Source organism: Orcinus orca, chromosome 7 (assembly GCF_937001465.1).
Source record: "Orcinus orca chromosome 7, mOrcOrc1.1, whole genome shotgun sequence".
NCBI classification, from domain to species: Eukaryota; Metazoa; Chordata; class Mammalia; order Artiodactyla; family Delphinidae; genus Orcinus; species Orcinus orca.
In genome coordinates this window covers 78,182,060-78,197,647 of record NC_064565.1, presented here as the reverse complement: position 1 = coordinate 78,197,647, position 15,588 = coordinate 78,182,060, and the positions used below count along the sequence as shown (strand labels likewise).

General features: G+C 41.7%; 1 protein-coding gene across 1 annotated transcript; it reads left to right on the top strand.

Annotated features, from left to right (window-relative positions):
- The first annotated feature begins 830 nt into the window (after nucleotides 1-830).
- Nucleotides 831-14,760, top strand: CAVIN2 (caveolae associated protein 2). Its single transcript, XM_004276949.4, has 2 exons — nucleotides 831-1,624; nucleotides 12,350-14,760. Exons 1-2 carry the CDS (start codon nucleotides 902-904, stop codon nucleotides 13,142-13,144), a joined length of 1,518 nt encoding a protein of 505 aa, XP_004276997.2. The 5' UTR covers nucleotides 831-901; the 3' UTR covers nucleotides 13,145-14,760.
- The last annotated feature ends 828 nt before the right edge of the window (nucleotides 14,761-15,588 follow it).

Sequence of the window (15,588 nt, the reverse complement as noted above, 5' to 3'; positions counted from 1 at the left end):
AAGTCGTTTTAGGAAATAAGCCCCAAGTCCCAAGGGCTTAGCTGAGGAGGGCCACATTGTAGAACAGGTGTGCCACTTCACTGAGCAGGAATTTGGAAATGTCAAACATTAGAAGCACTTCAGAAACTCCAGCTCAACCTGCCTGAGAGTCACACTTCTGGGCACGTGTCAATAAATGCCTTGCAGAGATGGGCATCTGAGAAAATCTCTCAGCCCTGATTCAAAATTAGTTAAAACAAATCAGCATGGTAAGTTCTTAAAGAAACCATAATTTTCTTTTTTTTTTTTTTCGGCTTTTCCTATGTCAATTTTACTTCTCAAAAGAAACTCTATTTTTAAAGTGGTCATTCAAAAAATTTCCATCTATTACGTGATAACTGTAACAGCATTGCATGTCTTAACATCCCTGAATTTCAATCTCTTTCATCTTATCTTGCATCACCAATTGCAAGAGTAAGAACTGGGCTGTTTTCCTTGTCATTATGTTACTTCTATCCCTTTGGAAATTAAAAAGTAACACTACAAACTTGACTGCAAGTACCCTTTAAACTTGGCCCCTTCCATTAGGACACCAGGCGTTCTGCAGCCCATCAGTCTGTTCTAGGGCAAAGGCAAACAATACTTTCCGTTAGAATAACTTGTATCCAGGAAAAAAAAAAACCAAACAAACAGGCACTCTGTAGCATACGCAGCATAGCAGCCAGAGAAAAGTTTACTAGCTTTAGCCAATTGGAGACTGTGGAGCTGGGCCAAATTAGCGTGTTCTTCTCCGCCTCTAGATGAAGTCATGAGTGAAATATGACATTGAACTTATTTTTAAAAGGGAAGAGGCACAGGAAAGAAAAGCTAAACTGCAGGAAAGTGACCTGTGCCGAGGAGTACGCGGTTAGGAAGTGTGTGCATGCCTCTAAACCCTGAGTGGTTCTCAGTTCTGTATCCTTCGCCTCCCACTGGGTGGAGTAGGTCTTTTAAGAGCAGCTGGAATGCAGTTTCCCTCATCAGTGTAGCCAGTTGTTGCCTGTCTGAACCTCTGCCAGTCCCAGAGAGCGGTGCTCTGAGCTCAAACCAGAGGGCCACGCTCTGCACCCCTGTCCACCGTCTTTCTCGCCGGAGCCAGAAGAACGTTCCCACCTGTCCAGCTATGGGGGAGGACGCTGCGCAAGCTGAAAAGTTCCAGCACCCGGGTCCTGACATGCGGCAGGAGAAGCCGGGCAGCTCCAGCCCGGTGCCCTCCTCCACGCCGAGCCCTAGCCTGAACCCGGGGAGCACGGAGGAGGCCATCCGGGACAACTCACAGGTGAACGCCGTCACAGTACTCACGCTCCTGGACAAGCTGGTGAACATGCTGGATGCCGTGCAGGAGAACCAGCACAAGATGGAGCAGCGGCAGATAAGCCTGGAGGGCTCCGTGAAGGGCATCCAGAACGACCTCACCAAGCTCTCCAAGTACCAGGCCTCCACCAGCAACACGGTGAGCAAGCTGCTGGAGAAGTCCCGCAAGGTCAGCGCCCACACGCGCGCCGTTAGGGAGCGCTTGGAGAGGCAGTGCGCGCAAGTGAAGCGGCTAGAGAACAACCACGCCCAGCTCCTCAGGCGCAACCATTTCAAGGTGCTCATCTTCCAGGTCAGTGCCCCTACTCTCCGCCCACCCAGCTGGGACTCCGCATCCATGATCTCAGTCGCCTGGCTCTCACAGCCATTTGTACATCTGTCCTGCCTGTCAGGGATCTCTCTCTCTCTCTCTCACACACACACACACACGCACACACACGAGGCACTGTCCCCGCCGCCTTCAGCAGGTGCACACACGCACACACACACGAGGCACTGTCCCCGCCGCCTTCAGCAGGTGCATGTGAAATCTACACACAGGGCTGGGAATTCCCCAGGTCACTGCAGCCTAAACCCAAGGCAGGGGCCTCAGGAGTTAGCATGTCGGGGTCATTTGTCAGGAGCACCTCCATACAGGTTGGGAAGGTGAGCAGGTGCAGGCACACTAGTCAGATTCACTTGTCTCTTTGCATTGTGAACGTGGGGCTCTGACTGCAGCTGTTAGCTGGACAGGCAAATTAATTCACTGGCTGTTTATTAACTCTTTGTAGAAATGAGGTGATCATGTGAGTTTTCTGTTTTGTTTTTTAATCAAGTCAAATTCATAACTTTTTAAAGGCTCCCTTTGTCCAAAGGTCACCAGTGTTTTGGGGACTAACCAAGTATTGAAGATTGATTCCATTAGAGATGAACTAGCCTTCTACTTTTGGCTAAAGCAATCTTGTTGAGCTTGTTTTCTAGCAAATGCACTGAAACTATAGAGCATTACTCTACAAACACACTAGATATGCTTCTCCTTGCTCAGAGAGACCACAACTGTAAAGTAAAACAAAAGCAGTGTTATCAGTTACAGTTACAAAGGCTAGCCTAGGATATTTTCTCCTTCAAATGGTTGCCTTGGAATGAAAAGGCCACTTAATTTTTGTAATGCATCAATGATGCAATTAATGTAGCAAGAGGCTCTTTGGGGACAGGGAGATTGCGTGGGACTGTTGTTCCGCCACGTGGTGGGTGTTTGTGAATCCAAGGGCAGCCCTGCCTAACGCTGGAAGCCCTTCCGCCCAGTGGAGCCCAGCCAGCACAGAGCCCAGGAAGCAGTTGCCATCCCTGCCCCAGGGCTGTCTCATTGTGACCACGTGAATAGGAGAGGATTTCAGAGCCATGGAGGGGAGAGGGTATAACCAAATGTTTGATTGTGAAAGGCACACAAGAAGAGCCTTCATCTCCCCAAAGAGATTTAGAAATTGGAACTTAAACGGAGGGAGCCTTCTTTTTCTAAATGAATCTGCTCTGCCAATTTAGAACTTAAGCCTCCTTCCTCCATAAAAGGAAAGACTCATCTCGCTGCTTTTTTGTCCCCCCACATTGCACTTGATGTTGTAAAGCTTCAGGCAGCTGATGTCCTTCTATACCTTGCAGTCTGTTGCAGACCGGAAATTTTTTAGCTTTTAATGCAAATGGAATAGCTTTTCATGAACCAGACGAACTGAAAAGAGATATGGTAACTGCGCCTTTCTTAAGCCATATAAGATCCTAACTTTATTAGCCTAAAAGATATTATAAATCTCAACTCTCAAGGCATTTATAAATTAAACACTGATCTCCAAACAAAACCAAATATATACAGACCTGTTTAAATCTGAGTCATCAAAGGAAATTTCCCTCCTTCCAGTATGAATCAGAGAGATTCTCTCTTGTCCTGTCCCTCAGTTAAGGAGGAAAAACAAAAAATTATTTATGTAGTAGAGGAAAATCACAGTATGTCGGGATCAGGTTTTGTTTTGTTTTGCCACGGAGGATGTTCTGTAGGTGTTGGGGAGAGGGATGGAGAAGATACGTGACTAAAAATTTCAAGAGAACTGTAAATCTGACATTTAAAAAAACAACTGTTAGGAACTTAAAGACACGGGCTGCTGCTGAAGCCCTGCCATGGTCTCCTGTTTTGTCACATTGGATTGACAGGTGTGAAATTACAGCCAGAAACGGTAGGAATTCTCCATATAGTGAGGACAAGGTGAAACAGGGGCTCAAGACCAAGGTAGAAGCTAAAAGAATCCAAAGCAATGTGTTCAGGCTCCATTCAGGGCCTCTTAGCAAGCAGCCCCCAAGGACTTTTTTGAAAGAGCAGTTTAGGAGACAGAGAATTAGAGGGGCAAGGAATTGGACCTTTCTTAAGTCATGTAATGTAAGATCTTTTATTAGCCTAAAGGATATCAGAAATATCAACTCTCAAGACGTTGCAAGATGACTATTCTGAAAAAACAAATACAAATGAAGTCCCTCAGTGGAAAAGTTGCTCTTTCTCTTGATCCTTCTTAAAGTAGGGGTTTCTAGGGTAGTAAATTATTATATCCATTATAATTATTATATTCTATCCATTATGCCAATGGATATAATAATAACTTGTGTTAGAGAGTGGTCCAGTATAGGGGTTGAGAAAAGATAAATTTTGTCATACAGACACTGGTTCAAATCCTAGTTTCACCACTTGCCAGTTATGTGATCTGGTGCACATTGTGTAGCTTTTCCAAGCTTTGTTTCCTCATCTGTACACCTTATTAATATTTGAAAGAGTAAAAGTATTTTGAGCTCTTAATAAGCCCTGCATACTCTGCTAAGTATCTTTCTGTAGTTTATCTCAACTGCACCAATTTACAGATGAGGATGCTGAGATTCAGAGATACTTATATCTTGTCTGAAACTATTTAGTAGGCAGTGGTGAAGCTGGGATTTCAACTCATATTTAATTGACTCCAAAGTGTGCGCTCTTAAACATTAATGCTTCTTCCCTCATATCTCTCTCATAGGGTGAGGAATAAATGGAATAACATATTTTAAATGGTTAGCGACTGTCGTGGTGTAAGCTCAAAGAACTGAAGCTCTTCCTGGGTGGATCTGCAATGCATTTGCATGGTGAGGAGGCTATACTTGTGCTTGGTTAGAAATATGGCTTTTTAGTAAAAACTGACCTCACCCTGCCCAGGATCTTCAAACAGCTATGCTTTTGCTTTTTTAGTTGGGATTTATTAAAAGCTAAACACACACACACTCCCACTCCCTCCCATACATTGTATGACAACTACCGAGTTGAAATCAATATTACATCACTCCCAGAGCAAAGGAAAGCAAAGCCCTTTAAAAGCACAGGACTCTGCCCAAAGGGCCTACTCTAAATAGACCCTTCTAGTAGCAGCACAGTCTTCACAGTGGGGCACAGGGTAGATGTTTTCTAGACCTGCAGAGTGAGGAGGGCGGATAATGTACCAGGTGCCACTTCAGGTCTCTAAGTTGTTTGTCACTTTCAGTCCACTTGGACCCCTATGCTAGACTTTCCCTTACTAAATCCACTGGTTTTCTAGTTTAAGACAAAAAGAATTAATGTAAAAATAGGAGATTGAAGAACGAAAATCTGTCACCTGACTGGATCATATTGACTCCTATAGTGTTTAGAAGATTATGTTTCCATTTGTAAAGTCCTGTTGTGTTTTCCAAAATCTGCAGGTGCTTTTTGGTTGGTTGGTTGGTTGGTTGGCTGGTTGATCTACTAGATGCTACTAACACTAGATACACATTAGCATTTTTTTTAATTCTGAAATTTGTCCTGTTTAAAATATGTCATTTATTTATTTAAGTCTGTGCTAAACTTACAACATTGTTGTAGCTGTTAAGCCTCTCATGTCTTAGCAATTACTTCAAATTATAACCAGTAGAATCTAAAACTGGAGAAAATTCATCTCCTTTTGAGCAATAAAATAAATTGTAAAATCCTTGTTAAACTTAGCAGCTTCCCTTTTAATATTTTTTTTGAATAATGGCTTAAGATCAATGTTTGAATTCAAAATACTGTAACAGGAGCCAGTATAAATGATAGTAAGACTCAGAGAGGTTGCTGATCTTCAAAAAGAAAATGCTAAAGACCAATAAGACTAATTCTTTGCCTGTAAGTGCATATGTATCTTTTACTAAAAATAAAATTTGTACAAAAATCAGTGAATTTACAGTTAAGAGGAAGTTTTCTCTGTTGATTGAAGAGACTAGAATTTCACAGGTAACTGGCACTGAGGGTGTGATGCCCACTTAAGGCCTCTTAAACTTCTAGTAATGATTACTTGACAAAGCAGTTTCAGAATGATTTCAAATCCAGGGAACAAAATGAGAGTACTCATGGACAGTTTACACTTTCATCCACATGAAATTGTGAAACTGGGTGAAAAGAGTAGAAGTCAGATGTTTGCTGTGGCTACATTCATGGAGAATCAAGCCTATAAATGTGTTCAAATATTCATCATTTGGGTTCCTTTGATGAGAACAGAATTTTAGAAAGGTGCTGAAAGTATAACATCTTCAGACTATTTTTAAATTAATTTTTTTAAAGACTGTATTTATCCAAAGCCACTGCTCTGAAAATTGCTAAATTAGTACAGACTTAGAAGAAATGGGCATATAGATAACCACAGTCACCTTTATATGACAGCTCACGATGTTTCTATCACATTGATTAATATTCCCATAATGGGATACTGGTTTTGATGTGCTACTTATCCGGTGCCCTTTAGTTTATGAGATAAACAAAATGCTAGTTCTTATTGTTACTATTTACATTTATTGAATGTCAGCACTGCCTCAGGCACTTTAAATGAGTAACTGATTATTGTCGGTATTTCTTCAAAAGAATCATTACTTCTCTCACATATTACAAAACGAGACTCTATCTCAGATGCAGCCCTTCCAGGTAAATGTTGCCCCTTCTGTTGTTTTGTAATCCATATCTGTTTGAATTGAACAAATGAAAAGTGTTCGCCAATGCAACTCAGGTCCTATAGTTTTGATTCCTGCATGAAACAAAGCATGTTTGGCATTTGTACACTGTGAGATCACTTTTGCAATCTGTTAGACTAGTTTTCATGGGATTTAGGTTAATATCACAGAATCAAGTATTTTAGAGCTGGAAAGCACCTCAACAATCATTTAGGTTAACCTCATTTTATATCAAAGGAGCAGAGGCCCTGAGAAACAAAGTGACTAGCAAGGTTTCATTTTATTAATAATAGAAATTATACAGTTGAATTATGAAATGAGTGAAAACAAACACTATAATCCCACTATGGCAAAGTTCATATTTACTGGGTTTTCTACAATAGCTTTTAAATAATTCAGTGTGGTTTGTTTTTTGTTTTGTTTTGTGTTTTTTGTGTGTATGCAACAAAGAACACCTAAGCAGTGTGATCTTAAAAAAGAACTGAACCCTCTATAACACTGGAAAATAATGAAACTTTTAAATCCTCGGGAATGTGAAAGACTGCTCAGGGATTATAACTAATGCATTTTATTCTTATGACTTGCTGATTCCACCAACAGCTGCTTTAGGGGTACATTTCTAATCAATGGCTTTATCCACTTGGCAATCTATACCTCAGAAACACAAACTGGAGAAAACCATCAATGTGTAAAAGAGACCTATAAATCAGAATGTCAGGTGAGCACAGTTCCATTTTCATAACTAGTATTTAGAGATTATTGGATAAAACGTTCCATGGACACAAATTTATGGTCCTCATATCCCTCTACGATGCCACCACATCCCTGTGGGAATGTAACAGCCTTTTGTTATTTTCTTCTAACAACGGGGATGATAAGTTAGTGACAGGAGAGCAAACTGCCTGTTCAAGCTTTTAAATGACTTACTGTAGCTTCCTTTTCTAATGCTAGTCATAGAGTCTCCTTCTCTTTTAAAGTGTGTGTATCTATCTATGTGCAAAGAAGATTTGCTTCCATGAATATCAACCCAAGAAGTACCCAGCATGTTGGCCAGTTTCTCTGTGTTGATATCTGCACGCAAGACTTGGGACTGTTAGTCACAAGAATCAGTATAAACGGCAAACAAGTGAAAGTGCAAGGAAAAAATGCCACTTTCTCAAGAGTTCTTTCCATTCCTTTTCTCTTTTATGGTGCAAGCATATCATTCATATATGTTAGAAGTGTACTGATTAACTCTCCCTTCCTTTTTTTTTTTTTTTTTTTTTGCGGTACGTGGGCCTCTCACTGTTGTGGCCTCTCCCGTTGCGGAGCACAGGCTCCAGACGCGCAGGCTCAGTGGCCATGGCTCACGGGCCTAGCCGCTCCGCGGCATGTGGGATCTTCCCGGACCGGGGCACGAACCCGCGTCCCCTGCATCGGCAGGCGGACTCTCAACCACTGCGCCACCAGGGAAGCCCTCCCTTCCTTTTAAAAACCCCTAAGGGTCCTTGTGAAAGGTCAGAACCAGGAGCAGCTACATCAGTGGGGCTACGTACCTTTTTGAAAATAAATCTGGAGAAAGAGGCATGGACACATATACACTACCAAACGTAAAATAGATAGCTAGTGGGAAGCAGCCGCATAGCACAGGGAGATCAGCTCGGTGCTTTGTGACCACCTAGAGGGGTGGGATAGGGAGGGTGGGAGGGAGGGAGACGCAAGAGGGAAGAGATATGGGGATATATGTATATGTATAGCTGATTCACTTTGTTACAAAGCAGAAACTGACACACCATTGTAAAGCAATTATACCCCAATAAAGATGTTAAAAAAACTTAAAAAAAAACTCTACAGGGCAAATAGTCAGCTGCAGCTGGGGGCCTCTCCTGGGTACAACTATCCAAGGAAGCAATGCAACTCACAAGGGATTCTTAATGCCATGTTAAGGAGTTACAAACCCCAAGTGGATACATGGGTAACTAGCATAGTTAAGTGGTGACGGAATTGAGGATGTATATTTGATCCTCCCCCTTGAAAGAGCCATCAGTCTTAGAATCTGTAAGAGAAAGCAGATCAAAAACATTACAACAGGAGGCTGAAGGCAGAAGTATCACCTCACCTGTAGGCAGGTGAAATATCAAGTGTTTCCATAAGGTATGTGTAATTGGACTGAAGGAGGACACATGAGCAAGTAAGACTGGACACCTGGGGGACACTGCAGTTACAGAGGAGCCACTGTCTGAAGTTCAAGTTGAATTTCCACCACTATAATCGTTCCTTTATAGTCAAATGCCATGTCTACATTTTACTAAAGAATAGAGATTTTGAAGAGTGTCAGCATTTTTCTGCTTCTAAACAAACATTTTGGAAATGTAAGTCCCACATGTACTTGGACATTCACAAATTTCTATGTGAAGGGAAAGGGCTTGCTTACCTTCAGAGTAGAACTATAAGAAGTCACAAAATAAACACTGTCCAGTAGACATAACCCAAAATACTGCTTGATTAATAAAAATGACAGCAGAAGCATAGCAGTTGGCCAAAAAGGCATATCGCACTTGTTTCCAGTTGTATTAAGACACATCCAACTCATTCTGGATTATGTCTGTTCCTGCTGGGTTTATTTTCATAGTTGGCATCAAAGAGTTCTTATATAAATTTCCCCGACATTGTCTGAAAGAGCTCAATTGGGTTTCCCGCCATCTCTCGACTGCCCTCATGTATGCGGTGTGATCTACCAACAGATCACTTCTGATTCACCTGATAATGCACTTTTCCCAAACCTGTCCTCAAAGGACACATAGTGAGAGAGACAAGAGTCTAAGACTCAACAGTAACTGTGCTTTTTTTAACAATAAAATTTACACTGCATTAAAAATGCAATATTATTGGTTTAATTCTTTTAGAAGTACAGTTAATACGGACATTTTTTGTTGAGGTTGAAGAAAGGGAAGTTATCAGGGTAATCAACAGTAATCAAAGGTAAACCTTTGATTAACCTGAGATTATACTACACAAAATGTACCTCTCCTCTAGTAACCAAGGCTTATTTTTAATTTTCCACCTGACTCTCTGCCTTCTTTACTGAGGATTTTTTTTTTTTTTTTTTTTTTGCGGTACGCAGGCCTCTCACTGTTGTGGCCTTTCCCATTGCAGAGCACAGGCTCCGGACATCCAGGCCATGGCTCACAGGCCCAGCCGCTCTGCGGCATGTGGGATCTTCCCAGACCGGGGCACGAACCCGTGTCCCCTGCATCGGCAGGCGGACTCTCAACCACTGCACCACCAGGGAAGCCCTTTACTGAGGACTTTTAATAACGTTTCACTGAGCTGTTGGTTTCTTCCTTTCCTGCAAGCAACTCCTGTCAAACCTTCCCAACCCTCTTGTCAAACCCCAGAAGTAATTTTGCTTCTGGACTAAGCATCAGAGCCCTAGCTATTTCTGCAGTCTGCCCCTCTTTTAGTAATGCTCATCCACTGAGAATAAAATCCTTCCTTAAAAATGGAAACTGCTGAGCCCCTTAGGCCTGGTTCTCCTCTTTTCCCAGTGGCAGCAGCAGTCAGCAAATGTCCTTCTAGACACAGAGCTAAGTCCATTCTTTTGCAGTGCCCGACACAGGGGCAGTCTCCACTCTAGCCACCCTCAGGGCTGTCTTAGAAAGCCTCCTCAACATGCACTCATTCAACAAATAACTGCTGAGCTGTCGGGAACTACTCTAGTCACGGGGCTTAACAGTGAACAAGAAACACAAGTTCCCACCCTCACAGGGAATACACGCCAACGAAAAAGAGGCAAGTCAAGACGTGAAGCGTGGCAGAGTTGCTCTCTGTAAAGGTCCGTGTCATAAGTTATTCGTGGGAATCCCGTGCAAATTTCAAGTTTTTACTTTATCTTTTATACTGTGTTTCTGACATTCTGTGATATTCAAAATGGGAGTAAGCTTTGGGAAACAGAATTTGGGATTTCTTAACTCTACCAAGGATTCTATTTAACCAGACGTGCTGCTTTTTACTCTACCCAAGACTTTGTTTCTAACCAATTTATGGAACTCATACTCTGTTATGAGTATGTGTGTGTAAGCGGGGGACATGGGGTTGTATCTTTTCAGAGAGTATTGTAATTATACTATTTGCTGATTAATAAGGAGAGGGATTTTTAAGTTTCTCTATATTAAAACATTGTTCACTTAGTCTTTGTAGTGAGAAGTTGAAAGTATACAGGTATACACTTAGAACATACTTTTGATCACTACCCCAATTTTATTGACTCTTCAGTCAATCAAAATTGCAAAACAAGGGGGAAGTTCTTACCATTAACATAAACTTTGCATGAAGTTTAGCTCCCAAATAGACTTTTTGTTTGTTTGTTTTGAGCTTTTATTTATTTAATTTATTATTATTTTTTTAACACATAGACTTTTGTTGGTTTTTTTTGCGGTACGCAGGCCTCCCACTGTCGTGGCCTTTCCCGTCACGGAGCACAGGCTCCGGCCGCGCAGGCTCAGCGGCCATGGCTCACAGGCCTAGCCGCTCCACGGCATGTGGGATCTTCCCGGACCGGGGCACGAACCCGTGTCCCCTGCATCGGCAGGCAGACTCTCAACCACTGCACCACCAGGGAAGCCCTTTTTAACACACAGACTTTTAAATTCACTAAATCCAGTTATTTTTCAAACTGAAAGTTTACTGGGCAGTCCACAATATAATCAGGTAACACTGAGGCTCTGCTTGAAGCCCGGCTGGCAGTGGGCTCTGGAGCCTGGCCCACCTTGGCATTCTTGCAGAACTCATAATACCCTTGGGAGTGCAGTTTGAAAGCTGCTAATCTGGGTCAAATCCTCTTGTTCACATTTGGAAGACACTGAGACACAAGGAGATTAAGTTATTTGCTGAAGGCCTCAGAGCCATTGAGCAGTACAGAAAGAACTGAGACTCAGGCCTCCTGTCACACGTTCTTTCCACTGTGCCATTTCATCCAATGAAAATGTGAAGGCACTTTGCTAGCTGGCTCTCATTTTCCTGTATTTAAAGAAAAATATAAAAATCAAAGGGATTCCTATGCTGCGTCACCCAAGTCTGTCTGAGTTCAAATCTCCCTGCTTCGCTACTCTGGAGAACCATCCCCCTTGCACTCTCTGGAGGCAAGGTTTCAGGCTCTGCTCCCTGAGGCAGAGGGAGAGGCAGATCATTGTACACCCAGAAGCTGGAGAAAGAGGTGTGCTGGGAATAAGGGGAGGGGGCACAGATTCCTGAGTTTCCCTCTTCACTCTTCACCCTAGGTGGAGACTGAAGTACTCCTGCCCAAGGAAGCCCTATTTAACAGAGAGGCTTGATAAGCTACGCCTGGCAGCATGATTCCCCCTTACTACTCCAGAAATGGCCGCAGTATACCATCTCTCCTTATATGCCCACAAAGGACATTCTAAACACAAGGCTTCGTGAGTGGGTCCCCAGTAAGGCTGGCCCTTGCTTCTCTTACTCCAAAATTAGGTCATTAGAAAAATTAGTATGCATTTTTAAACAGATACCAAGGTTGACCATGCCTTTACTTTTGACTTCTACTTGGGGAGGGAACCTGATAGAGGTTTTACCTGGTGCCTGACACTTAAAGAAAAGATGGGGCAGGGGAGAGAACTGGGAAGTCTTCATCTTTTATCTTCTAACTTGACCTCCAGGCCCTTTTGCAGTGGGATTTTGGCAGGAATAGAGCCTGAGGTTACGAGAGAGAGGCCCTCTGGGTTCACAGTAACTTACTTTAGCTCCTTTATCTAGGCAGCTTCCTTGTCTTGTCTGACCCACAGCCCACTTCCCTCCCTGCCTGTCACTGATAGAGCCCTTGCCAGATGCCCTCATAATATTCCCAACAGGCAGCCGTTGGCCTTATCCAGCCTAAGCGGAATGACTTGATCAGTTTAGAATTAACTTTTCATATTCTAGAAAACTAAAGCCACAGACCTTTGGTTTCTGTCATGCCAAAAACACATACCCAGAAATTACAGCAGTTCAGGACTATTTGTGAAATGTGTTATTAACATGAAATTTACATTGTCCATCTTTTCAGGAAGAAAATGAGATCCCTGCCAGTGTGTTTGTGAAAGAGCCAGCTTCCAGCCTAGCGGAAGGGAAGGAAGAGGAGCATGCTGATGAGAACAAGTCCCTGGAGGAAACTCTGCACACAGTGGACCTCTCGTCCGATGATGAATTGCCCCATGACGAGGAGGCCCTGGAAGACAGTGCAGAGGAAAAGATGGAAGAAAGCCGGGCAGAGAAAATAAAAAGATCCAGTCTCCGCAAAGTGGATAGCCTCAAGAAAGCATTTTCTCGCCAGAACATCGAGAAAAAGATGAACAAGCTGGGGACAAAGATCGTATCTGCAGAGAGGAGAGAGAAGATTAAGAAATCTCTCACTTCCAATCACCAGAAAACATCCTCAGGGAAAAGCTCCCCCTTCAAGGTCTCTCCCCTCACTTTCGGTCGAAAGAAAGTCCGAGAGGGAGAAAGCCCTGCAGAAAATGAGACCAAGTCAGAAGACATGCCTAGCAGTGAGGTGCCGAATGACCACGAGGAGAGCTCATTTGCGGAGCGTCTTTCGGAAGCATCCCTCACCAGTGTACTGGTGGAAGGGAAGAGCATGGAGGGGGATGCTGGGAGGGCGGCCTCAAGAGGGAGTGACTCGGCCATGGACAGCAACATCGACTTGACTATTGTGGAAGATGAAGAAGAAGAGTCGGTGGCCTTGGAACAGGCACAGCAGGTGTGCTATGATGGAGGCTACGTGCTAACCTCCCATGAGGCAGAGCGCTCAGATAAGGAGCCGGTGCAGCCAGCTGTGCTCCAGGTGGACCAGACCGCCTAAAGGCACAGCGCTCTGTGCCCAGCCTGTGCTTTCAGTTAAGTGGGTAACCAGAGCCTAGAAACAAACTCCTGTACATCTCCAGCACTCCCCACTCACACCGTGTTACTGTCCAGGTAGTCATCATTTACTACACAGTAGGCGCACACACGTGCCCAAGATTTACTATGAAGGCAACCTGTCAGGGTCTACAGTTCTAATTTACTCTTAGGTTCCATTTCTGTAGTTCTCCAAGACTGCCCAGAAGAAGAAATGCAGCAGTCAAAAATCACTGATCAATTTGGCTAAGTCAGAAACATCAGAGGCTACGTAAGATACTAATCATGAAATCTGATTCATTTTTTGTCATTCCATAAGCTTGCTGAATAAGCGTACCACTAATATATTGAATTTCCATAGAATTCTGTGAATCTTTATTCTTTAAGTGTGTGATATATAATATACATATGTATTTAAGCTAAAGAGATAACTACTTTATATTTCAAGAAGAAAATACTTTTCTTAAAAGGTAGAAGAGAAAGTTGGCTATTGACTTAGTAGAAAACATTGTTTATTGAAAATGAAGGAGAAATTGAAAGACTATAATGTTCAGCTAATGAAGTAAGATATGTAGAAAAGTTGGGACTATTAGAAAAAGAAAACTAAGGAGAAGTTGGAAAATAAAAGAAACAGGAAACAAAGAATGGCAAAGAGAATGAAGACAGAGAAAAAAGCATGTGCTCAAAAGTAAAATATTTACGATATTAGCTCAAGTATTTACTCATATAACAATGCTGAAGAAATTCATTTATCCTAGAATCATATGCTATATCTTCACAATATTTTTATTCTCTAATATTTTCAAATAATCTAAAAAAACATTTTACTGTGTTAAAGCCGCGTTTTTTTCCTTAATAAAAGACATTACAAATATTTCCCTAAGGAAGTTCAAAAAGATGTCTCTTTAACATTGGAATGAACATAAATCTTCAAAATTAATTAATACATACTGCCTTTTGTAGGAAGTTGGATTGTACTATTCTTTAATGTTTTCCAAATTTGAAATAATCCTTACACTTCAAATGATGTAATGTACGTTTGTAACATGTTAGAATCAACAGGTTTGGGAAGGGAAAGAGTCAAGTTTTCCTTTTTTGTACATAACGGTAATTTCATTCTAGGTCATATTTTATTTATATATTAATTTCACAGAATATTAATATGTTTCTTAAAGCATGCTAGTGTTTATGTGTATGTGTACATTTACTCAGACAGGGTAATTTTTACTACTGCCTAACATTATACTAAAATATTGCTTTATTTTTAATTACAGAATGGTAATGTTTTGAGAAAACTATTACAGTTTAAAGACAGTTGTACCAGAGAGCAAATTCCCTACCTTTAGTATGTACCACTCATTATAACTAGCCTTACAAATACAGCTAATCTAAAACAGTATTAACAAACTATGCTTTGCCTTACAAAAGGGATAGGATTAACAAATGTATTGATGGCATAACTGATACAGCTGTGTCCTTATTTTGCAATAATGTACCCCAAATATTAGATTGTTGAACTAACAATGGCTGTGTTAAAGGAGAATAAATAAACCAAAAACTAAAAAGTACATAACAATGTCAGTTTCTCGGCAGAAAACTTTAAAAACAACAGAAAGAACTGATTATTAAACTCTCCTCCAAATGTAGCCATAATGTTGATTTTTTATTCTTGATTTCCCCTATTAACTCTGCTTTCTTTTTTCCCCAATCTCATTTAGAAATCCAAGTCTCATTCTTCAAGTTTAACTTTCTTGACATCACCTTACCAGCTCCGGAGAGCATCTGAATTTACTGTGGCAGCTTGATGAATCTGATAGTTCCATCTACATTTTTATTATTTTGTACCAGACCTTAAAATACCTTAAACAGCCCTGCAAACGTGAATGTATTGAACCGTATGTTCAGTTTATTCACACAGATACACCTTTGTCTTCTGCAGTGCCATCCAGTTGGTAGAAGACTAAATTTCACTCAGGGCCCTGAACATGCCTGTTTAACCTTTCCAAAGTTGCTGTTACTTTTTTGCAGCCAAGGAGTTGGGCCATCCAGAGCTAATGCAAGGTTTACATTTCCTTTTCAAAAATGCTTATGTTATTTGTTCCTAGAAACTATCTAAAAAGGCATCTTTTTAGATTTGACTGACAGACATTTATTCTCTGTTCCTCATTTGAAACATTAAAATCCTAACCAATGGAACAGAGAATTAAGCCAGCTAATTGTTGGCAAACACATACTGTAGGGATTAGAGAGAGCAGCAGTTGTGGAAATGAAAACTAGTTATTCTGTTTATTGTTGAAATATTTGCATACTGGTGAGGCTACAAAGTCCCCAGTCTTCTTCATACCCACCCAATAACCCATTCCTAACTTTATGTGACTGGAGCTCAAGAACTGGATTAGTTTTCCCCCA

What these genes read in the sequence shown, in the direction of transcription:
- CAVIN2 (XM_004276949.4), top strand. Translation starts at nt 902, where the DNA reads ATGCCTCTAAACCCTGAGTGGTTCTCAGTTCTGTATCCTTCGCCTCCC. An exon ending in TCAAGGTGCTCATCTTCCAG is followed by an intron (nt 1,625 to 12,349) that starts GTCAGTGCCCCT and finishes CCATCTTTTCAG; the next exon opens with GAAGAAAATGAGATCCCTGC.